The sequence below is a fragment of the Agelaius phoeniceus genome, chromosome Z (genome assembly GCF_051311805.1).
Source record: "Agelaius phoeniceus isolate bAgePho1 chromosome Z, bAgePho1.hap1, whole genome shotgun sequence".
Lineage (NCBI taxonomy): Eukaryota > Metazoa > Chordata > Aves > Passeriformes > Icteridae > Agelaius > Agelaius phoeniceus.
In genome coordinates, this window is record NC_135303.1 from 21,863,787 (window position 1) to 21,888,179 (window position 24,393).

Below are 24,393 nucleotides of genomic sequence, written 5' to 3' on the forward strand. Positions count from 1 at the left end.
AAAATAACAAGCTGGCCATTTCATGCAGGTCTGATCACTGCTGTTTGTGAAGAAGCATGGAGTAGTACTAGCATTTAAATGTGATATTGTTCCTACAGGAAGTTCCTACAAGTTCATTGAAGCTAATTTTCTGGCTTTCTTATTCTGCACTTGTGAAAAGAGCCCAGTGGCTACCTAGTGTAGTCAGAATTTCCTCATACCAAAGTTTCTTATAAGTCCAGACACTTTCTAAACCATTTAGAGGCCTAGTTAAGGGTATTTTCTTGACACTTGGGCTCACAAAACATTTTCCTTGCTGAGTGTTTCAGGTGTAATTAACTGTGAACAGTGTGGTTTCTCCTAGACTGGCGCAATTTCTTCTTTCATAGCATCTTACCAATCAAAGCCTGCTCAGAAATAAGCTTTCTATTTTTATCGGGGGTCAGAAGCACAGCTTGTGCTGATTAACACAGCTGCACTGAAGATTTAGATAGAAGCTGGTATCCAACAAAGCTTGGATTGTCAGATTACATGACAAATGTGTGAACATATTTGTAGGAGTCCCAGAATGATTTTATTTTTGGGCATGCTAAATGCAGGTAGAATGAGCCTTCCACCACTGTATTTCTGGAAAGAGCAGTGTTGAAGATAACAAAATTGAATTAATTTCCCATAAGCCCAAAGTTTTCTTGTGGGATCTTGAGGAAAATTAATTTTAACTTCGAGATTTAGGATTTCATCTATTAAGAAGTACCATAACTTGTAAGGAATATTTGCAGCACCGAGCAGTTCTGTTTTGTTTTCTAAAGGAAGCTTTAGTAATAGAAGTGAAGTAACTGCAGTTATCTGTAGCTGGGAAACTGATGACTCAGATCCTATTCATGCTTTTGAAAGACTGTTTTATGAGACTCATCAGAGCTGCGGGTGGATCCGTAGAGGAGTTTGAAGTCAGAGTTTGTACGCAAGGGTGCCTGCAGTGGTGTCTAATGATTGACCCATCATGCACCACTAATGTAATATCCTTTTGGAGGTTTTTTTTAATCTTTGGGTTGTGAGGCTACAGCAAAGATCAGGAACAGGGAATTTCACCATTTCTTTTATCTACAGAGGTATACCACCAGGTCAAAAAAGAACTGCTGAAGCAGCACTCTGCCTTAGAACGGGAAAAAAGTACTGGAGTTTGCTTTGACCCTGCTACACCCATGTGTGTAACCATTTGTAACTGGTGACATTTTCCCATCAATAACAAAAGAGTATATTCCAAACCTGATGAACAAGACTGGGGCTGCATCGCTCCCATGAATGCTAATAAGAATACAGCCTTTCTCTATTCCCATGTAAGTTACTTTGCATATCCTAATAGTGCATTCTCAATGAGCAAGAGGGTCAGTGTTAATCACACCATGGCATTTCAACAGCATCTGCATGGATCTGTACCACATTCCTCTTGGTCATGTTATTTCTTGTGTGGCCTGATCAGAGCTTGGAAGTATACACATAGAAAGATTAGGAAGATCTTAAGAAATTTTTAGAAAGGAGTTGTAAGGAAAATGTGGAGGGGGGGCTGATATAACTTGTTAGTAATTTTTTATTAAAATCCCAAACGTATTCTTTCCATCTGGAAGCTATCCCATGTCATGTGCCACCACTGTTTTTGTAAGTCATTCTATGATTTGGTGCCACCAGTCTAGATTTGCATTTCAATAACTAGTGTCAAAGTGTCTAAATGTATATTTTAATTCCTTGAATGACAAGATAAATTTTTACTCATTAAGAGATTCACACAGAAATACATGTACAGCCTTTGTCTGTCTCTGCTTCTCTGCTACGTAATTGGCAGTACAATGGTAGTACAACTGTAGGAAATAGTAATGTCAAGGTAGCTCTGCAACTCCAGTACACACCAAAGGAAGTTATTAAGACATGACTGTAAGATGCAGTAAGAGGAATTTTTCAAGATCTTTATAAAAGTATGCAAGAAGCAAATAATGCTAAATCTGCAGACACCGTATAGTCTGTTCTCCGGTAGAAATATTTGCATATATACATTTAGCTATAATCATAAACCCTTAATATCACTAAGTCCAACCATTGATCCTCAAAACTACCATAAATCCTTTTTATTTAGCAAGGGTCCAACAAAAGAAAAATGGCTTAAAATGACCCAGAATGTATTTGTTTAATTTATTATTGTTGTAGTTTAAATGACAGTAAATGAAAAAATACAATTGGATTGAGACTGTATTTTCCCTGTGTGATACTGTACATATTTGCTGTTCCCCTTTGGTTACTTGACAGGAATCAGTAACAATACACATTAATGTGTATTGATAATAGAAATATGCTGTGTGCCTTTCACAATGCAGCCAGTAGGGTGGATTGGTTGTTTGATATTTTATTTTCAAAAACTGTAAATAACTGCATATTTGCTTCTGATTTACTGCTTAAGTACCCTCTGAATAAGAAAATCTATCAGGGAGCCCATTCAGTTATGGTAAAAAGTATGGGAAAATGCAGTATAGTTTCTCGAAAATATCTTTCAAATTATTCACATATGGATTTAGTTATTAGATTTGGAATTCCTATCTGTTGATGAATAACTGTTTTGGTAATGTAATAGATGAAATTATTTTTGGAGTGGATTTGGGTTTTGTTTTTTTTTTTTTGGTTGTTTGAGGTTTTTCCTTGGGGTTTTTTGGTTGGTTGGTTTTTGGCTTTTGTTTGTTTGCTTTAAAGATTATCACAAATTTTTTCCAATTTTTACTGTATGACTGTAATAAATCCAGTCAATAGCTATTACTATTTCATATGTTTTTCCTGCGTAAAGTAAGGAAACCTTTCAGTACTTATCTTCTTTTTCTTCACAGGTAATATTTGCACTGTCTTCAAGTCTTCATCTCATTTGTTTTCAATTGATTAAGCATTCAGAGTTTGTTGACTTCTGTTTTCTTTCTCTAGGTCTCAGTTTCTGGGAATTTGATTTATTTAGATCCTCCCTGAGTTACAGCATTGTTTTTAAAATGCAGATACCAGTATTTATGCAATTTCAAATATCCACCCCTTTCGTTCCACGTACAAAAGTAATTCCACCATCTCAACTACTTGTCACTAATCTGCTGTTGATGTGTCTGAAGATGACACATGCTTGTTTTTTCTTTCCCAGTCACAGAATCACATTGGACACTTATGGTGAGCGGCTTCTCTGCTTGAGTTTCTTCAGATGAAAATGATTCAGAAGACCTTTATTTTAGCTTTGAAGGTATTCAGCAGTGTTAATATGACTTGTTTTAATGGAACCAGCCTATCCGGTGAACTCTATTACTGTAATACTCTCATTCCTGTTCCACTAATATTGATAACACAAACATTCAGTTGTGAGTTTTGTATTTACAGGGAGAGAGTGTGGAGGAGATCTATTTGTAATCCTTGTTGAACTACATATTACAAATATCTTCATGTCTTCATAATGAAATTTTATGTCTGTGACAAAAGATACTTGGGTCTCCACATCTTCCCCTATTGCAGTTGTTTTTGATGGTCAGTGTGATTTCTACTAAGAGCCACACCAGGTAGGAATTACAGGAGAAACGAGAGAGCTCTGATGACTGCAATTGGCTTTGGTACATGTCGGCATACAAAAGGGTATAAAATGCTTCTGGATCTTGGGCCAGTGGGGCAAACCTGAGGCTGCAGGCAGCTTATGTGTAGATCCTCCATTGGCAGGGATGCCTTCAGGGTACATCCAGCCTGAAGGAAGGGAATACTTCTGTGTAGATGAGTAAAAGCAGTAAGATCTGGTCACATATGGAGATAAAATGACAAAGTAGCTCCATAGGTGCTTTGTTGCTTTGTGACTGTGCATTCTCTAAAGCCAAAATCTGTAAACCTGTCTGTTTCTGAACTTGCTGATATTATAACCCTTTAAACCTGCTTATGTTATATACCATATTGACAAAGGTTGTATCTTAGTTGATACAGACTTTCCTCACAAGTTTCTACAGTGAATGTATTCCATATTGGTACATCGTTACCTGCAGCTACAGCTGACAAAAGCTTTCTCTGGCAAACTGTCCTTTGATATCATTCCACTGGGAAGTGGGAAAGTGCCCTCATACTGGCGTTGGTGCCCCTGCAATCCTGTCAGCTCTGCAGCTGCCTCTTCCATGCCTCTTCTGTTCTTACCATGTGAGCAGAGGCCTATAGGCACGGAAGAGAATTCTCTGAAATATCCTAGCATTACTTTCATCCTTTGTTTTAAGCTGCTTTTGGCTGGAAGAGTGGTATATGCTGAGCAGCTTTTTATCAAAGGGAAAGGGAATAGTAGAAGGGAGTGGGAGCAGGACCAGGGAGGCTATCTCATGGAAAGAGTCTGATTCAGAGTCATAAAAATCTTCTATATAGAAACAGGTGTGACATCCACAGCCTGGTAAACTCTTTGTTTATGAGCCTTCCATTTTCACCTATAAGGGCATATAAGTCTAAATGAAACTGTTGGATTAATACTCTCTGCTCCTGATATTAGTAATAAGTAATAATATTGTAGTTGTAAACATCTTACTATGCTGCCTTTCAAATTTTCCACACAAAATTGATTACAACAAAAAACATATATAGCTATTTGTAATATCAAATACTTACCAGTATACAGCTTAAGAAATGGTTGTTTTTCATACAAAACATGTTTGTTTCAATTTTGCATCTGTCATTTCTGGATAAATATAGCATATTTAAAAAAATATGAAAATACTTGTAAAATAAATTATCTCATTCAACTTTTTAAAGCACTTAATATATGATTACAAATATTCAGTTTATGACATAAATATGAGAATGATCTACTTGAAACAGACTCTTGGAAGGGAGCATGTTCATGAATTTTAAAATAGATTCCTTCCACTCTCATTTTCTTACAACTTTTGTCTTTCTATTTGATTTAGTTTCTATACGGGACAGTAGAACACATCAGAAACCTTTAATTCTTTTAGAAAGTATCAGGGATGTGAATGCGAATATGTTACTAGTAATCTTCATCAGGAGAGACAGTAACATAGCCCACATGGCATCAGTAAAATGTATGCAAGATATTAATATGCCTACTGTGACAAGTTGTATTTAATGGGAAGCAACAAAGAGTCTGTTTTATTAGTTTTCCTCCTCACTCAAGTAATAAATCTTAAAAGCTTCAATATTGATTCAATGAAATGAATGGTTGAATCGTTATGGAGAGACTCTGGCAAATGGACAAATGCTTCCATGGTTACATTGAGCTATGCAGTATGGCTACTGAGCTTTGCTGGTTTCCTCCCTCTGCCATTGAAGTAGAATAACAAGCCACAGGGAAGCACCACACATGATGAGTGTAAACTGGAAACAACTTTAAAAGATCAAGTTAGCTGATCTTATACAGATTTTAAACAATATAGGATTTATTATTTTATACTCTTTGCCCTAAACATGCATTTCAGTAGTTTTTCCTTTGTATATCACTTTCCCATGGAATGGTTTTATTTCTTGCCTGAACAACCTCTCTTTTGATTTGGAATGCCACAAATTAAAAGACGGTGTGAAAATGTGTTTCATAGTGCTGTTACATGAGTTATATTTTGTAGGAAAATTTATGCATTAGATGGTGTGCCTGCATCAATGTGGGCTTTTGCAATACCTTGATAGCAAATAACAAATCATGTTTAGAACTTTTATATGCAGTTGCTTTAGGATTCTTTGCAGTATAAAAATAATTAAGTGGTTTTATTTTCAATCTGCTTGCATTTGAAGTACTCAAATTTCAGGTGTCACAGGGAATAAGTTATTATAAATGCATTACATTTTAGACAGACAATAAAAAACAATGGCATACAATTATTTAATTAGAAATAACATTTTAAAATGTTACAGATCAAGTATTATATTAATAGAGGGAAATTGTGAATGTCTTCAAAGCACAAATGAAACTGTATGTATGAAAAGCAGATTTATTGACAATAGTTATATTCTTTCCCTTGGAAACCAACTCCAAAATAAGCATGTTATCTACTGTATTAGCACTGTTTTATTATTTTCTCCTTTGTGTGCTTGACAGTCCTCAGAAGCACCATCTCAGCATTGGAATGCCAAATTGTTCAGCACCTCTTTGTACAGGCAAGGATGAATGCCAGGATTCCACACAGCCAGGAAAATAAATTCATAAACATGGAAAATAATTACTTCTGAAACAAAAATTCTGGCCTTAAAGCTTTCCATTGAAAGTTTGTATTTATTGTAGGTACTTAATTTCAGTTTCTCAAGTAATTTGTCTTTAATTCTGAGGGGGGAAGGTAATCAATTAGTGAGAAAACATTTCAATGTTTCACTTAAAAAGAGAAGAGTCAATTCTTAAGTTGAAAGATATAGGGGATTTTGTGTTTCCAAGTAGTTCTTTTCCTCATTCGAAAGGAAGCAAACAGAATGCTTAGTTGTGAGCTGGGAAAGCAAGTTAAGTTGTATACAGCATCTGGAATCGTCTTGCTTTTGTTTTTAAATAGTTTTTGAGGACTTTGAAATTAAGACAAAATTAGATGCAGGAGATATAGAGAGGTTTTAATATTTTTATTATATCTTACCTTCAAAAAATGTGCTTTTGTTAACCATTCTATTTGAATTTACAGTCTAGTGCTTGACATGCTCAGAAGTTGTGTGTTTCGATGGATTTTTTTTAGGTTATACTTGTAATACTTATTTTCTGGATAGAATGTACATTATCAGTGACACACTGCAAATGAAGAGGTGAATGCACTTGAAGAAGCAAGACTGCGACTTCATTTAGCAGCAGTCACTGCATAAGAGAAGCAGGCAGGCAGGTCTTGACAAGTTCTCATCTTGCTGTTTCTTCACATGGCACACAACCCAGTAAGCATGCACTTTGGTTTGAAATGAGCTATGTAACATTGTAAGACCATACCAACCCTTCACAGATGACATTCTTGCATCATTAGAATGACATAAATGATCTAAATTGTCTCAAAATGGCATGATGAGCTTGATCACCCAAATCTAAGATGCACTAATTTGAAACAAGGCAGTTATTTTCTCATTAAGTGTTCATTTTTCGTACAGTTTAATATTTAAATTGACATTTTTAAAAAGCCATGTCACTTTTTGTGGAAGTCTTGTCAAATGAGAATTCATTAATCAAAAACTTATGATTATATGAATAGTGTTTCCGTTGTAATGTGAGTTAAAATATAGCAGCCTTTAATGAGCAGATGCTAGGAACTATTTTCTTTTTCCTAATACTAGGAGTAATTCAAGTTTTTATGTTAAAAGCTCTTTTAAAATGTTAACGTCAGCATGCTTTATCTGCATACAAGTAAGGATCTGTACCATAAAAACGTTAATCTTTATTAAATTGATCATAGGAAGCACAAACAAATTCATGTTTGTCCACTGAAAAAACATTAAAAAACATCTGAAAAAGAGCACTATATGCTTGAAAGTTCTCATTTTTCAGTTTCTTAAATCCTGGACATTTCTAAAAAATAGAAGATCAATATCTGAGTTTACCTATATATGTCAGCACATGAACTAGTCTGGCATAAACCAATCAGTCAGAAGTGTAATACTCAAATTTTGTTATATAGTCTTCTCAGTTTATTAGCATTGTTTGCATTTGTCTATTTTTTGTATTTCCTGCATGTGTTTGTTTATTTATCAGGAACCCATGCAGTAAAATCAAGATTATGACATTAAAGCATTCCCAGCCCAACAAAAGGATGTGGTAAAGTTCATGAAAAAGAGCAGTGCAAGTGTCTGGTGTCAGGTGTCACTTGGCAGTGGTTTTGCATTTCTCTGGCATTGGGCAGCTGGATAGGGGTCTCCAGAGAGTGCAGGTAGAACAACCAAAAAGTGATCAGAAACCTCATTTCACATTTTGAAAAAGAGACAACCCAACCATGATCCTAAGCTGCTATGGGATAGGTCAGAAGCCTGCTAGTACAGACTAGTCAGGCTGTGAGATGAGCACACCTCTTTGGTATAAGTTTTGGTTGGTTCTGCCCTCTTTTAAAGCTTGACTTAGCATAGTTCCCTGAAGACTATGCTACTAAAGCCATGTTCTATAGTTCTGGCTGCTGTTTCTTTCAATACTGCCAGTTGGAAGTGGTCCCCAGTGTGAATCACACTAAATAATAAGGAAGAAAGGGAAATGCAACGTAGATGTCAGCAAAACAAACAAATCAGAATCAAAAATCGAGCACATGCTGCACATGCACAGGGAAGGATATTAGTGCTTGTGGCCATCTCTAGCATGGTTTATCTTGCAAAAACACTCAGCACCATGGACCATCATTCAAAGAAAATCCACTTTAAAAACACACAAACAAACAACTAACAGCTGACTACCAAGACCAAGTTAATTTCTTGGAGGAAAATATTCTATATCTTGTGATTGCTCTGTGAAGAAGCAAGATGAGCTTCAGTATCTGCCTCAATCTGGGGGATATTATGTATTTTTGAAGTGCATCATATTGGAGAGCTTGATTTATAAATAAAAGGTAAAAATAACTTGTCTGTTATATCATAATTAAGCATTGATCTATGAAAGAGCTATGCACATGCTTCATGTTCCTTGTTCTGAGTAGTTGAACCTGTGCAGGACCAAAACTTCAAAATTTTTTGAATCTCTTTGTTTGGTACTTGCATCCAAATAGGTGCTTAGCCCAGAATTCTGAAGCTTGGATGTTGCAGGTGAAAACACAGGTGAATTTTAGTGGCATTTATGAATAAAAAAAATATTATAGCATTTATTTTTGTTTTTTGATATTTGTAGATTAATATTTCAGTACCTCTTACTGAAAACCAAATGGCACTGATAAAACACAAAAATCTTACTTAATAGAAACAAAAATGCAAAGAAGAGAAAGTACACATGCCTGAAAAACCTTTGTAAGGTGTTTTTTTCTTCTTGCTTCTTTAAGTCATGTGTTCTTTCTCAGGAATTTGTTTCTAACTCCCTCTTCTATGGTCTTTTCTTTCAGATGATGCCAAATGAAGGGAAAAGGCAAGGTTTCAAAACAAACAAACAAACTGGGGTCTGTTGTTTCTGGCACTTTCAGTATTGGTTTACTTGCAGCAGAGCCATTTTTTGCTTACAGAGTTTTAATGATTTCAGAACAAAGGGTATCCAAACAAACAAAGAAGTGAGGTGTGTACTTAATATACCTTATTTACTGGTTTTATTGAAAAGAGAAGCTAAGGCTGACCTGGAGGCATAATTCTGTGCAATGCCAGATCTATTGTAGGTCCAATACCAGTCCTGATTGTTTGTCTCTGACATTTGTAAGGGTTGGGAGTGCAGTGTGGGCTGCATGCTGAATTGTTAAAAGTGTGTGTGTAGAGTGTCTGATGTCAATCACCATCATCCTTCCAGCTGCTTGAGGACTATCACTGACAAAATCCTATGGTAGCTGTCTCTCATCTTCACATGTAACAAAAGGAAGCACAGATCCCTGGAGTGGTATGGTGAAAATGAAAAAAAGTAACTAGGAAATCCTCAGAGTTTGAGTGAAAACATGGAGTGTACCACGCGTTGAGTCAGAGGGCACAGCAAAAGGTGCAGTCATTTTGGGTCTGAATGCAGTCTTGTGGAAAGAGTCCATGAGAATAACCACATGAATTACTGAGCCCAAGTCTGAGTTCTCATTCATCCTTAGCTTTCCAGCTCAGTAATTAGCAATGTTTAATGTGCTCAGGCCTTCTGTGATTGAGAACTAATGACTGCTAAGGCAGCCCCTCTGATAGCTAGTAGGAGGTGAGCTTTGTACAAAAACTGGATGAAAAGAGGAAAACATAAGGTAAATTATATAAGCTGAAACAACATTGTAGAATAAAAGATAAAAATAGTCTTATACCTCTAGTATCCTTTTGGCCAGTTGATCCACAGAAGAAAAACAATATGGTATTTAGATTTTAAAGCTGAAATATAGTAACAGCATGGTATTGAAAAACATGCTGCTTATCTCTCATGTTCATGCATTAAATTCTGACTGGTGGAAAATTTTGCATTTCTAAAGCCAATACTATTGGTATTGGCTTTAGAAGGAATGCTTCTTGCTCCTTTTTTTTTTTTTTCAAGATGAATATGCATAATAAAGTATTGATCAAAAAAATATGGCCAGATATAAACCCAGGTGAACTAGTGCAAGAAGTGATTAAACATATAAAACAGATTACCAAAGAGAACAACCTGAATTCCTTTTACATGCACAGCACAGTTGTTTAGAAGCAAAAAAATACACTTGAAGTTTTTTTTAAAAGAGAATTTTTGTAATGTTAGGTGAATCATCTCAATATTTCCTCAACTCTTAAGAACTGGAGTTTTTTGTGATTATTAATGTCTACTTTTCCATATGCATATTAGATTGTCCATGACTTTATCAGTTATACTGCAAATTTTTATTTATCAACATTGATTTTCTCTTTAGCTGTATACAGAGTCAATAGAGAGATTCTTCTTACCTAACAAAGCTAGGTAGTAGTCTGAGATAACTATTTGGACTCCCTATTTTGTCAGAGGAGGGAAATAACCACCTCTTAGAGACACTTCATCCTATTCTGCTATGAGTCTACACTAGGCTGGATGGCTTGTTAGGTGGCATGCTTCTACTATAAACATCATTTTTTATAAGCAAATTGTTTTTAGTAAAATGCTTTTTACTAAGTAATTTTTCTAACCTTTCATCATTCTCTAGCATTTTCTTTACCTTTCCATGTCTGTTTACATTATTCCCAAATTATCATAGCTCAGTACAGATTGATGTAGTGACTAGGCTAATGACATCAGGAGGGATAGAGTATACTAGATTCTGTCTTGGTTTTGCCTGAATACTTCTGTGCTCTATTTATTCCTTCTCTCCTTTACTGGATAAGAAGAAATTTTGATACTTATATGCTCTTAAGTGGGAGAATCTGTGTGTTTGGGGGCGAACACTGACAACATCTGAGTGTTGCCTTTGTTTCTGTCTTGTGGCTCAGGATTTTCTTGGGATGGTGGTGACCGTTAAATATGAATCTGATATTAGCTAGAGTGAGTCTGAAATGCTTTATCTAGGATTGGAAATTGTTTCTCTAGCAGAGAATTGTTTCTCCACCCTGAGCACTGAATAGCTGTGAATTAAGATGAGCTGCATGTTCGGGTGCCACTGAGAATTTGAATCCAAAATCTGTCATAATCCAATAATAAAACCTGTCAGTTTTGCTGTACAGAATAATACAACAGTGCAGCCCAAGCTGAGTGGAAGACCTGCCAAGGCGCTGGCGGGAGGGGCTGGCTCTATCTCAACTACGGCAGTGCAGCGGCAGTTGCTGGGCTTTGAAAAAATTCTGTCCTCTTCCATCCCACCCCTTTTTATCTCCACAGCAGTGGGAAGGCAGCAGCAGTCAGGAGAGGGAGGAGAGTGCTGGGCGCTGCTCAGAACAGAGGGAGGAGTAGGAGACAGGAATGCATAATGCGTGAGTGACAGGGGGTGTGCAGGCGGCTGTCGGAGTCCAGAAGACGCGGATGTTCCTGTCCCAGGGTCCAGGTACGTTTATTGTCCCTCTCTCTGAGGCAGTAGTTGCTTTAGAAGCATCCTGTATCAGCTGCAGAGATGTTCCCTGTCCAACCTGATGTTATGCAGGCAGCACCTGTTGCGGCAGGGACGGGGTTTAGCAGCGGCAGACGCTGAGCCTGTCGCTCATCCATCCATGAGGGGCTGCTGGAGGGTGACAGTCTGCTAAGGTTTCTGTTGTTCCAGCAGCTTCTCTTCCTGCTCTGCAAAGCCAGGCAGGGTGGAGACGGTAGTCTTTCCAGTGGAAAATTCTGTTCTCAGGGGAAGCTATCAGGATGCAGCTCAGTCTGAAGCCAACAATTTTTGACTCTCAAAAAGAATAAAACATTGGCAATTTAAATTAGGTGAAAGTAGAAGGGTAGTAGCTGCCTATGCACTGTGTATTTTAAAGGAGAGTGAGTTGAAAGTAAGAATGAATTTTTCAAGTCATTGTCTAATAAGGAATGAATTTTAAACATTATTAATTACAATATGAGATGTAAGTGATTACAATTAGAAATACTGCTTTTGTTTCTTGCTTTTGATGTGTTGATTCTATGTAAGACATTGCATAATTCACTCTTGCTAACCCAGATAAAGTTAAGATCAAATGTATTTGGAACTGCTTGCCAAAAATCAGTCATTGTTTTTTAATGAGTCTGTAATTGCTTTATAGTGCAGATATGAAATAACATGTGATTTTAAAAAAATCCTATTCGTTATATAGAAGCCAAAAGTGTTTTTGGTTTTTTTTCTTGATAGTACTTTATGCATGTTTTCTAGAATAGATCTTTTAGTTAAGTATTAAGTATTTTGGGACTCAGCCATGAGGACAGTTTAAGAACTGAAGGTAGAGTGTGATATATTTAGTTTATCTGTCCCTTAAGCCTAGAACAAGCTTCTCCTACTAAACAGAGTTTAGCGTTGAAAGACTGAAAAGAACCAGATTCCTGAGGAAATAAAATAATTCGTGGCATAATAGGCTTAAAATTGAAACTGTCAAATGTTTGATAATGTAAGAGCTATCACATTTCAAGGGTCTAAAATTTCTAATTTGTAGTTGTTACTGATATTTATGTTTTTATAGATTTCTAAAGCACAGTTTTGTGCTTTAGCAGTTTTCTAATACACTTTTGTGTTTTAATAGCTTTAGATGAAGATATCAATAATGTTTACTAAAGTTACCTCTGAAAAAATTAATTAACATCGATAATGGGAGCACATGCTTATTAGATTGTCAGTGTGGTCTCTGTCCTGGACACATGAAAATCAATGGGAAAATGTTATCTGTTTTTGTGAAATCTAGTGTTGGGCAGTTTATTTGTGCTATCAGTATTTTTAAGGTTGAAAAACAATGTTGGAGGAGTTTCAAATTGTTCGTGCTAGTGAATGAGATTGATCCTCATGCATTCAAATCTGCTGTGCAATTCTTCCCTGAGAAATTGTTGTAAGCTTTATTTGAAATAAATTTTCAGAACTGGGTCTAAATCATAGCCTGTATTAAAATCTCTACTACCCATGGATTTTTATTTAAGCTTATTATCTTCAGTATGTTTTTATTTGATTTGGAATTCCATTAAAAAAATAGAGTGCTTAAACCTACAAATGCTTACATGAATATTTTACTTAGAATGTAAATATGATGACTGAAATTAAAGTATTGGATAAGCTATGATAGCATATTCCTTTAGTTGTGTAACACTAAAGAAGAGTACCACTACAGAGGTCTGTGAGGATCTCATTCATTGGGCAGCCATGATTTATAGCAATTTGTGAGAAAAATATTGATGGTCTATAAATCACCTTTGACATTGTTACCCAGCTACCACTGGTGTTCAGAATTGTGACGTGGTAACAATAAAGGGATATTTAAAAAGCATGGTTTAAAAGTTGTCTATGAGCTTAACAGAACTTCAATTTTAGAATGTTTCATTGAAAAATTGGAAAAATATGTTCTTCCCTTTGAAGAAAGGGAAATTTAAAATTTGTCTCAGCTACATCAGAAATGTTTTAGTCCCAGGTGTTTTGGAAAGCCTTGGAACAGTAAAATTTATGTATGACTCTTGCTATTATTTGAGATAGATTATCTGATGCAATTTAGCTGAATTTTATTTCCGAATAATACCAGCCTCTTCCAGGGTGTTCCTGGTATCAGTCAATTTAGTTGTTCACTAAGAAAAACAAAAACATAGGTAGGCAATAGTAAATAAAAAATATATGCTGAAATTATTTGCTCATGGACTATTAGGCCTTGACCTTCTAAAAATATGATCACATATATAATTATTTTTACATGTGTAATCCTCTTGATCGGCTGTACTCATTTGTAGAAATTGTACTTGCATTACAACTCTACAAGACTGGCCAATTATAGTATAGCCAGTATATATATATAACTGTATATAGATATAAATAAAAATTTTATATATATATATATATATATATATATATATAACTGTCATATACACATGAATACATCAGTTCTTTTCCTCTCTAGAAATAAGCATATATAGTGTCTAAATGTTTCTCTCAATATATATTAAGAGTCAGGTGCTCTATAGTATCTCCATAATAAAACTGAATTTTACAAAGACACTGCCGTCATTTGTAGGCATTGTCATAGTTCCAAAAATTCAAGAATTACGTCTGTCTAATAGGAGTGTCATTACTATTTCTTAAGGAAAGAAAAAAAAAGATTGACAGGGGAAAACAATATTACCTGCCATTTGTCTTACTCCAGGTGGACCCACTGTAACATATTTTATTTGGGAAAAAAAATACTAAATCACAAATGTTTTTGCAAATTTCTGCAAACTCTCACTTGCTTAAGTCACTTTCTCAGGGGATAATATCACTGGGAAATACTTTGTGTAAATAAACACTTCCAAGATCTAGCTAACTTTGTGTGTGAGAACTTGAGGCAGTTTCAGATAGAATTTTCAAGCTATAAGTCTGAAATATGAAAAAATGAAAAATATGAAAAAAATGCTTAATAGATGGGCTTATGAGTATTTCCTATAAAACTTAAGTTCTTGTATTTTCTTGTACTGAAACAATTTGAAAATCCAAACCAAGGTTGTAGTTAAGATAAGTATGCTGGTATTTACTGAAGCAGGCATATTTGACAGGCTAAATTTATCTAGTGAAATTAAACAGCAAAGAAGATGCTTTGCATGTTTATCAGAGCTTTTGTATTTGTGGATTATTTTAATCAGGACAGAATTTTCTCAAGAATGTAACAGCAATGTATATTTGTCCTATACCATGATATTTTTGTTTATCTAATCTTGTATAAATTCATTAATTAGAAAGCTGTTATGACTCTCATTTTCTGATGGCAAAAGAAACTTCTCAGTCACTTATCTTGGACTGGTCCAATATGTTACTGCTCTGAATTGTTTCAAGCTTTACTTCATTAGGGATTTAACATGGCCTTAATTCAGCCATCTGTTACGGGTTTGGCAGGCCAACAGATCTGAGGTATTGGTAAGAGCTTTAGAAATTTCCCACATTTTTAAAGGTTAGGAAGAGAGCTACCTTTATGAATAGATTTTGAAGAATTCTCAGCAAGACAATGGTGCAGAAGTGGGGTAAAAAATGCTTGTCATTCTCTGAAGCACAGGGTCCTCTGTCTGCCTTTAGCTTTGCTGAAAGGCAATTAGCATTTCAACCAGCCAATTTGGTTACATGCAATGAAGTATGTGGGTTTGTAATTTGCTGCTTTTGGCTTGGTGCTGTTGAGAACTAGCTTTGTGTAATCCTCTCAAAGCACCTTTCTTTCCTGCATAGTTATTGTTGCTGGTCTTAAATAACTAATCAACAAAGAGCTTTCCTTGTCTTGGACTGCAGGGTGCCTTAGAAGAATGAAAAGAAATACCCAGTTAATAAGGGAATTATTCTAATTATTAAATAGTGATTAATAAATTGTGACATGGGTTAAAAGGTTTAGAAAGCCAGGCAAAGTAGAATACATGATAAAAGTAGTGTAAGAAGGCTTTGGATCCAAACAAATTTTGCTTAAGGGTTCTCTTCTCTGAGAAATAAATATTATATGTTTTATCTAAAAACAAATTGCCTGGATTTAAGGGATAAATACATAGTATAGATTAGAGTGAGGGCCCCACACTAATCATCTTTACAAATTACACTAATGTGTTTTTACTTCTACAGAAAGAAGTCTTTGGGGGACTTCGTAACACACAGATTCTTTAATTTGTTGCAATCTAATGAAAAATTATTACATTTTACTCTTACTTAGAAAAGAAGCTTGTTTTATATATGCCTTAAATTCTTGTATCAAATAATATGCTTTTTTGAACTCAAGAAAATCTCTCTGATTCAATTATTGTAATAATTAGGAAACACATTAAAAATTCTGTTTGTTTCATATATGTGTATTAAATTGTAAGAACCGGTTATGGATAGCAACAATTCTGTCAGTGTACCTGAAACAATGCCATCTTATCCTCGCCATGAGGTTTAATTTTGCTATTCTGTACCCTAAAGTTTTGGGGTTTTTTCTTGCAATAAAATTATGTACAAATTATGTATAATTATGCTTCTATTTTTAGTTTTAAATATGAAAAAAAAATAACCACTGTACTGCAGAAACCCATGATTTCTTTTCTGTTATATGCTATTGATTCAGGCCATGGAACTTCCTTCACAGCAGATAGTAGGTATTTGAAACTGTGATTGTTTTGTCCTCAGCTGCCAACATATGTTCTCAGCATTTGTTATGTCAGAGCATGGAGGATGTGCAAGAAACCTCCAAAGTTGAGATACAAATGGAAATTATTGTGAAGTTTAAGATCGCTACTGAAGTATAATAAATGGCTGCTTTGCCATGAAGCCAGCTGACCTTCATCAGCTGGATCTCTGGTTCCATATGTGTTAAGAGTCTGATCCTGTGGCATGCTCAATCATGCAGTTACTTCTACAAGTATGAGCTGGGAGTGCTAGGCATCTTCGTGTGGGGCTTGCTTGGTTTTGATTTAGTTTGATTGTTGGTTTTTTGTTTGCTGTGTTTTTTAAATCCCCTTGCTTTTTGGTGCGAAAACCAGTTTAAGAGAGTGTGTAAATGCTTACTTAGTAAGTGTCTGAAGTTGAAGTTACTTGGTGCAAAAGTTACTGGATGCAAAGTTACTTGGTAAAAAGCTAGCCCTAGTTCTGGAATACCTGGTAAATTAATTTCTGTTAACATCTGTGAAAGATGTCTACTGTGTTCATTAGAGCTGTATGGGTGGAAGATGTTTTCCAGTGTGGAGCTGGAAACAATATACTTGCCTTTTACTTAAACTTATACTATATGTAGGAATGCTCAAAACCAATGTCTTGCTTTTCACAGTATGTAGTCAGACCTATATATTAATAGATTCTTGTCAATTGTGTGAGATAAATTGAAAGTTATGCAGATGAAGTCAGTGTGCTTCAACATTAAGCAAATTCACATCTTTACTGGTGTATTTTTTAACATTGTTAATTAGCAGATTTCAGCCAAAGTTTATTTACAATAAGAGAGATCAGAACTCTGATCTCTGTTCTAAATTTAAAATCACCTTAATAGCTCCAAGTTGTTGCACTGGAGGTAGTGTGGGTAAAAATAATCAAGATCTTACAGCTAGTCAAAATTATTTCTTGGTTCTCTGTTTGACATGAAAATTATATGGTAGTTGCAGATTTTTGTAGAAGATTTTTGTTTCCTCTGCTTGCTGCTAGAAGTACTGGATTCTTCACTGCATGAGAGTTTTGCCCTTTATTCACTGCTCAGAATTAGAGCAAGTAGTTACATCAGAAAATCTTTGACATTGCTGGGCATAAGAGATAGCATTTGATTCTTCAGTGATGATTATTTGTTTTAGAACATAAAAATTAAGAAAACAGTTTAGATCTACTCAAATTCTTCTGAGAAAATGTAAAGAAATTGTCAGAAAACTTGCAAGGGGTACTCTGGACTTCTTACTCTTTTTAACTCTGAGCGACTTCTCTTAACAGGGTGAGATGATTTGGATTTCTCCTTATGCTTGAGTCTTGGCCTCACCTTTACTGCTTTATGTATTGGTTCCTGCCTGTGAGGATAAATGTACTTTCCTGACTAGTAAATATAAATATAGTGACAGTCAAGTTAAGTATACTTTCTTCCTTAGGATAAGATGTCTGTTTTGAAGGATGCATGCCTTTTCTAAGAAAGGGTGATTGAATGAGCAAGAATTATCATATGAAGATGTTCAGGTTACATTAAATTTGCCATTCGCAGTAATACCTATGATAATAGATTACATGATTTAAGAAAAAAATGCTGCAACCATTAGAAAGAAAGTGGTCAGGGGAATAATTGACTGATGGCAGGGTCATTAATTTCAAATGCAGATAAATCTTTTTAGTGCCTGATGTTCATTGATACTGTTCTCTCAAGGCAGCAGTAGTGACTAGGGAAGCAGGCAACTGAGACCAAAAACTTCAAGGTAGTGAAAGCTGATCAAGGGGTTTTTAGCACCTAGTAGTGCTAAAAATTTGTGCATTGGTTAGCATTTTCCTGTGTTAGTAATAAGAAGGAGAATGTCAGGTATCTGACATGCATTTGTAGTAAAGAGAAAGACAGGAAAACATGTAGAAGAATGGAACACTGAAGAATGTTCATGGAAACTGGTGAGATAGACTCTGCAACTATTAGCATGGTCCAGGGATGCACACAAAGTCAGTGTAATTCTAATTTTTTATTCCCTTTGAAGGAGGTTGAGGGCAAAAAGGGGATATAGGTGGATATTGTTTTGAAATAACACCTTTTGAAAACTCTCTTTTCCAATATATATGAGAATGAGAGACTTATTCCACATCTAAACAAAAAGCCCAAAAGAAGGAAGAACAACCAGCAGAGCAGGTTTGAGTAGTCTGCTATCCATATGCTGTTTTTTGTTGTGTCCTGTTTTTTCATATGTGTGAACTGTGGGAACTTTGAGGCAAGGAAGAAACAAGTCTGAAATAAAATATATCTCCTTTAATTTGGAGCCTTGACAACATAAAAAGGAGAAGTTTAGTGAATCAAAGTTTTTATAATCCCTGTTGCTTTCCCAGGTTGTTCTCCAATACTGTTGTATATGTCAAGAGGTCCTGAGAATGCCTGAAATAAAAGAATGCCGTAAATATGGAGGGTTTCAATATGTTTCTACAACAGGTGCAGCAGTGGCAATGACCTTGTGAAACTTCTTGCTCTATGCTGTTCCTGTGTACTACAGAGAATTGCCACTTCATGTATGAAAGACCACATGTATCTGTCTTCTATTGTATTCAGCCAAAGATGCTGCTGGGTGCTGACATCTCTGCTGTGAATAGACTTCTTTCTGGCAACCATTGATAGTTGTAATGCTGTACTCAATGCAAAGTACTAGGCATGCCAGTTTTTTAATGTTCGGCTTGGCTGGGTATTTGTAATCATGGGAAGTAAACAAGGGCAGGCAGTGAAAAGTGGACTTACTGTTGCTTGTCTGTGTTTGTGGGCTTTAGAAATATACAGTGAGTTGTTTAATGATGGGCAAGTGGTAAATCAGGTTGTAGCTGCTGGATGGGAATGGTGCTTCTTCAGCTCGTTGCTTCTCCTGTGAACAGCAGTGACAAACTCTGAGGTAAAGAATATTTAATCCCTTGTTCCATCTGCTACTTTGTTCATGAACTCTCTTTCTTTTGCCACTTCCCGTTTCCTATCCAGCATTTTATGCTTATTTCATTTCAGATTTTTAATCTGGAGCAGCCCTTTCATTTCCCTTCTTGGTCTCTCCATGTTCCATTGGGCTATAGATTCCCTCACATTTCAAAGAAAACAGCCAGGAACTCTTTTCATTCTTAAGGGTTTAGTTTATTAAGCACAGAAGCTGGTGTAAAAATCTGCTGAAAAGACCATTCATTCCTTATAAACCTTCAAGTCTTCATCTGAAATTTGTTCCAGAAACTGACTGGGAACAGGAAGCTAATCCTGATGATTCACCAGTTTCGTAAGTGTACCTTGGAAAACAGATTGAAATGCTATTTATTATATAAATTGTGATAGTATTGTGGAAATTACTGTGTGGAATCAGTGTATGATTTGTTCAATTCTACACTAATATTTCATATTTTAGTGGAAAATACAAATTTGCTTCAAAAATTGCCATAAGATGCATACTAAAAGAAAGTGTTAGGGATCATGACTCAGAATTCTGAGTTAGATTTCTTTACTTTTTAAAAACTATATGGTTGAAGAATGGGATGTTTTTAAAATCCTTTAATACCATTAAAATGTCTAGATTATTATTTGAAAGGTATGGTTTGGTTTTGATGCCAGAAAATTTTATTATGAATCACTTAGAAACATCATCTAGGCCTCAGTACATAGCATTGTTTGGAGCTACCACTAGTACTACAAATGATTGTTTGAAATGGCTTAAGTGAGAGCATGACAACAATATAGTTAATCAATTGAACATACTCTAAAGATGTGTGATGTTCTATTGCTTGTAATTGTTATAAAAACATTGCAATGACTTTGGCATATTAAACTAATTTAACTAGAATATGTCAATATCCTGGATGGAGGGAAATGAACTCAATAATATTTAGCTGAAACAGAGGGGAGTACTTGATCACCAAATGAATGGTTTACCAAAATTTAGCAGTGAACATGGACTAGAATTTCATCTTAATTTAAAAAATAAGTTACAAATTAGGGTCACCAGTGGTTTAATGAGGTGAGGGAAATAAGAAAGAGTCTTGTAATCCATGATCTTGCAAAGGCTTCTGCTGAACTTTATGCAATATAATTAATAAAAAACAAATTGTATTCCCATATAAATTAATGTAGGAATTTAGTGTATAAACTGAGTTAATTTTTAGTTAAGTAAAATGCTGGCACCTATAATATGTCTTCAGCAATTTGAATAAATTTGTCCAGCATTCTCTTAGTCTTGGTGTATAGTTTTTCATTATATTACATTGTATCAATTTAATAAGAAATCACGATTTTAAAAGTGTAGTTTATATAAATAGAGTAAAAACTACTTCTTGTAGGCTGTGCAAAGTAAATCTTAGTACAAATAATGTAACAAGGGAGGATACACACCAGTTGAATAATTGATGGTATGATTGTGAAACTTCTCTTGTTCCACAGGAGTAATCCTATAGTTTTAGTATGCTCTCTAGTAGAAGTAATAGAATTCAAGTAATTCTAAACTTTGTAATCTTGCCCTCAAGGATCATGTTTTCAGTATTATTTACTAGAAGCATGTACCGTGGGAAGGTATTGGCAAAGTCTATGACAAGGTAACAGCTGAAGCTAAAAGGTCAACAAATTCCTCAGTTTAGGATGGATGATGCCCGCTTCTGCAGAGTGTAATTGTCTGAGAGTTTACAAAAGTTAGGTAACTCTTTTCTTTCCTGCTTGAAGGGAATTTTTGTTTGTTTTTTCAGAACAGTTCCACATAAAACTAGGAAAAAAAACCTTCGAAGTGCTGGCAATTTTAAATTCCAGGGGGCTTATATATGTATATATATATATATTTTATCTTTACTTCCCACCATAAGTTTTTGCTGCACTAGAATTACTGAATGGATAGATATGTGAGAATCAAGCATTCTTTTTGTTGTTCTGTTACATACTGAATTCCCAGTAAGAGCCATAGATATCTTGAAGGACTGGGTTCCTGGTAATAAAAGCTTAGAGTAGTGTGAAGCTATGCAGCAAAATCATTACTGACATTTTTTTCAGAAATAATCAGACATAATTGTTCGAGTGGTGGGTGTGAAAAGTGGGTGGTGAAAAGAGTAGCTGTTTTCATAGAGAAAATAGTCCTGATTTTTTGCTCGTACTTTTTTTTTTGTTTCACTGTTCCCTCTGTGATGTTCAACAGATCTAGATGAATTTATTGTTACAGGTAATTAAAATCAACTAACTTTGTCAATCTACCAGACTTTGCTTGGAGGTACACTGGAAAACATTGATGGTTTTCTTGACTGTACTTCCAATTTGTACATAGTTAATAAGCCTTTGATTTTATTTCAAGTCCTCACAACATAAAATTTATCCTTGCCCAGACAGAATTTGTTGAAAGATGAATCAAAGACTTCAGAAATCTTTCTGAAGCTGCATTAGTTAAAGTGATCTGAAGGCTATCTTATTATCTGTTCAGTCCAGGATTAAAACTATCTGACTGCAAACATAAATCATTCAGAGTATGTGCTGGACCTCAGCTCTGATTCAAATTTACTTATTTTACAAAAATGTGTTTTAATGTATGCATGACATTTGCCATTTTAGTGATGATTTATGATTAAATATTCATAAATGCCACTCAGATAATGAGAGAAAACTGCTTTGCAAACATGTCCAATCTTAAATGTTATTAATATGCAAGTATTAATGTAATGTTCTGCACAGTTTATACAACTGCAATTGACCAGATTTTTCTCGTAATTGTAACACTTGAAAGGATGATTTTAAGCAAATTGACATTTTATTTAAATATTTAATTACACAAATACTGCTTGTACCTTTTGTACAGAAATTTTAAGGAGTAATAGGGTAAAATGGTGATTACAGATTAAAAGAAGCTTGGTGAGGGAGCTAATTCAATTAAAGTTTGATGTTGTAATGCATTTTGATGTTTAGAGCACAAAAATCTCTTGTTCTCTTGTTTTTTCCAAAACCTCTAAGATCCTTATGATAGCAATCTGCCCTATCCAGCATCCATGTTCTCAGTTCTGGTCAGCACTGTGCAATATAAGCCTCTGCAGAACAATGCAATAATTTGAAATTTGTGGTGCCAGACTCTTTTAAAAGTTTTTCTTTTACAGTATCACACTTTCACAGATGACTTCCCTGGGACTTGAAATTGAATTTTACATCACAAAACTGGACTCTGATGTAAGAGAAATTGATAATGTAAAAGAAAACATTGGTTTTAAGTTTGCGTAACCTAACAGAAAATACTAGATGTTGTACAGAAACAAATGAAAATCGAAGTCTGCCTGTATAAAGATTGCAATGGCCAAGTAGCACAGCTGTTCTTCGGGACAGGAACACATGAAAGGACATGGGATAAGACTCAAATACATATTCAAATGCGTGAGGATATTTCACGATGAATAAGATGTCAGAAAATGATCTGTGAGATGACTGCAAGTATCCAACCCTTCACCCTTCCTGTAATTTTTTGTGTGTTTTTAAAGACAATCTAGAGAGCAAAGAAAGTAGAAATTGAACTGTCAACCTTGAAGTTAATTATTGTTGATTAAAAATTAAAACAGTTTTGGTAAGGTAAAAAAAAATTGTTTCTTAAAAGAAGCTCCTTATTCCTTCACTGGAAGAAGTTGATAAGTACTGTCTAGAAAATCACTAAATGAAAATTATAAAAGTAGAATTAGACAAACATGATATTTACATTTTATGTCTTGGTTGTAGTGGAGGCCTCTACATGTTTTTATCTCATTCAGACACTCACAAAATGATCATGGTATGTGAAGATTTGAGAGGGACCAACTGGATTGGTAAGGTCAACCACAAATGCTTTATGTATTTTAGATTTACAATTTATTTTAATATCTTTTTTCTATAGGGATGCCCTCTGCTTCTTTATTAGTGTATTTGCTTTTAGCATTACTCATTCATTTCACATCTGGAGAATCAGAAGTGAAGTTCAGTGGACAAACAGAATTTGTAGTCAATGAAACAAGTACGACTGTTATACGCCTTGTAATTGAAAGGACAGGGAAGCCTGCTAACATCACAGCAATTGTGTCGGTAAGAAACCATGGCAGTCATATTCTCAGTAACTGTGATAACTTTTTAAAGTGCTTTTTGTGACTCAAATACATGGAGAGTTCTGAGTGTGACTGATAAGAGAGACAAGTGAGAGTGACAAAAACCTCTTTGTTTCCTCTTCTCTGAACTTCTAATTTCACTCTTCTGAGAGGAAGAATAGTGTTTTTCACAATGATTCTTTCAAGCCTTTAGGTTCTAAGAAGGATGATTCAGGTGTGTTAGCTATGCTGGTTCAGTGGCTTCTCTCCAGTTAGTCTCAGTGCCCGACTGTAAACTTAGTTGAGACCCTTTGCTGTTTTTACATGACTGCCTTTGTAATCTCTCCTCTAAACACCTAACTCACAGTAGAATTAGGGGAATTTTCTTTTGTTGACTGAGATGAAAGGAGGGAAATTCTTTTTAGAAGACTTAATCTTGCCAGCTTTCATGATCAAATTGTTAATCTAGGTTGAATTCCTAGGCTCCTTCCAGTACTTAGAATGGAAGGCAGAGGGCAGTTACATCCTAAGGTAAGTTTAATTCATGTACAGTATTATGAGATGTATAGATCTATGCTTCCTGTAGAGGCATAGCTTTTCCAATAAAAAACCTTTTCATATGTTACATTATGCAAAAGAAACCAAATTGCAGGGAAGGAAGTCATAAATAGTTGAACACTGAAGAAAGTGTTCTATTAATTTTATTGTTTCTTTTTTTCACCTGTTTATTCAGGATGAATAAAATGGGTTATTATCTATGTACCTTCTGTCCAGAAATTAACTCTATGACAGCAGGGGAAAGAATTATGTCCAGGGGGAAGACTTAGTGCAGCAAAGATGGAATGAAGTCTTTTTGAATAAGTCTAGAATGGTAATGTAGAACATTGAAGAAGAAGGAGATGGCATTTGTTGTGTGTTTATTACAGATTGATGGAGAAAACACAGGAGACTTTTTTGACACATATGCAGCTGCATTTATACCCGATACAGAAACAAACCGAACAGTGTATATATCTGTCTGTGATGATGATCTTCCAGAGGCTGATGAAACATTCACATTTCACTTGACATTACTGGTAAGTTTCAA

The 24,393-nt window shown here is 35.2% G+C and overlaps 1 protein-coding gene across 9 annotated transcripts in view; it reads left to right on the forward strand.

Moving 5' to 3' along the window:
• The first annotated feature begins 3,142 nt into the window (after positions 1-3,142).
• Positions 3,143-24,393, forward strand: part of ADGRV1 (adhesion G protein-coupled receptor V1) — a 282,393-nt gene continuing 261,142 nt past the window's right edge. For 6 of the 9 annotated variants that reach the window (XR_013180133.1, XM_077172043.1, XM_077172048.1 and 3 more), the window contains exons 1-4: positions 3,143-3,238; positions 11,372-11,534; positions 23,123-23,307; positions 24,233-24,382. Coding sequence is in view for 7 of the 9 variants with exons in the window: in XM_077172043.1 (XP_077028158.1) it covers positions 11,513-11,534; positions 23,123-23,307; positions 24,233-24,382 (357 nt within the window). In the remaining 2 variants the exon portion in view is untranslated. Of the gene's footprint in view, positions 3,239-9,037; positions 9,158-11,371; positions 11,535-23,122; positions 23,308-24,232; positions 24,383-24,393 lie in introns of those variants that run through there. The other 3 variants (XM_077172044.1, XM_077172050.1, XM_077172045.1) reach the window with 3 other exon arrangements.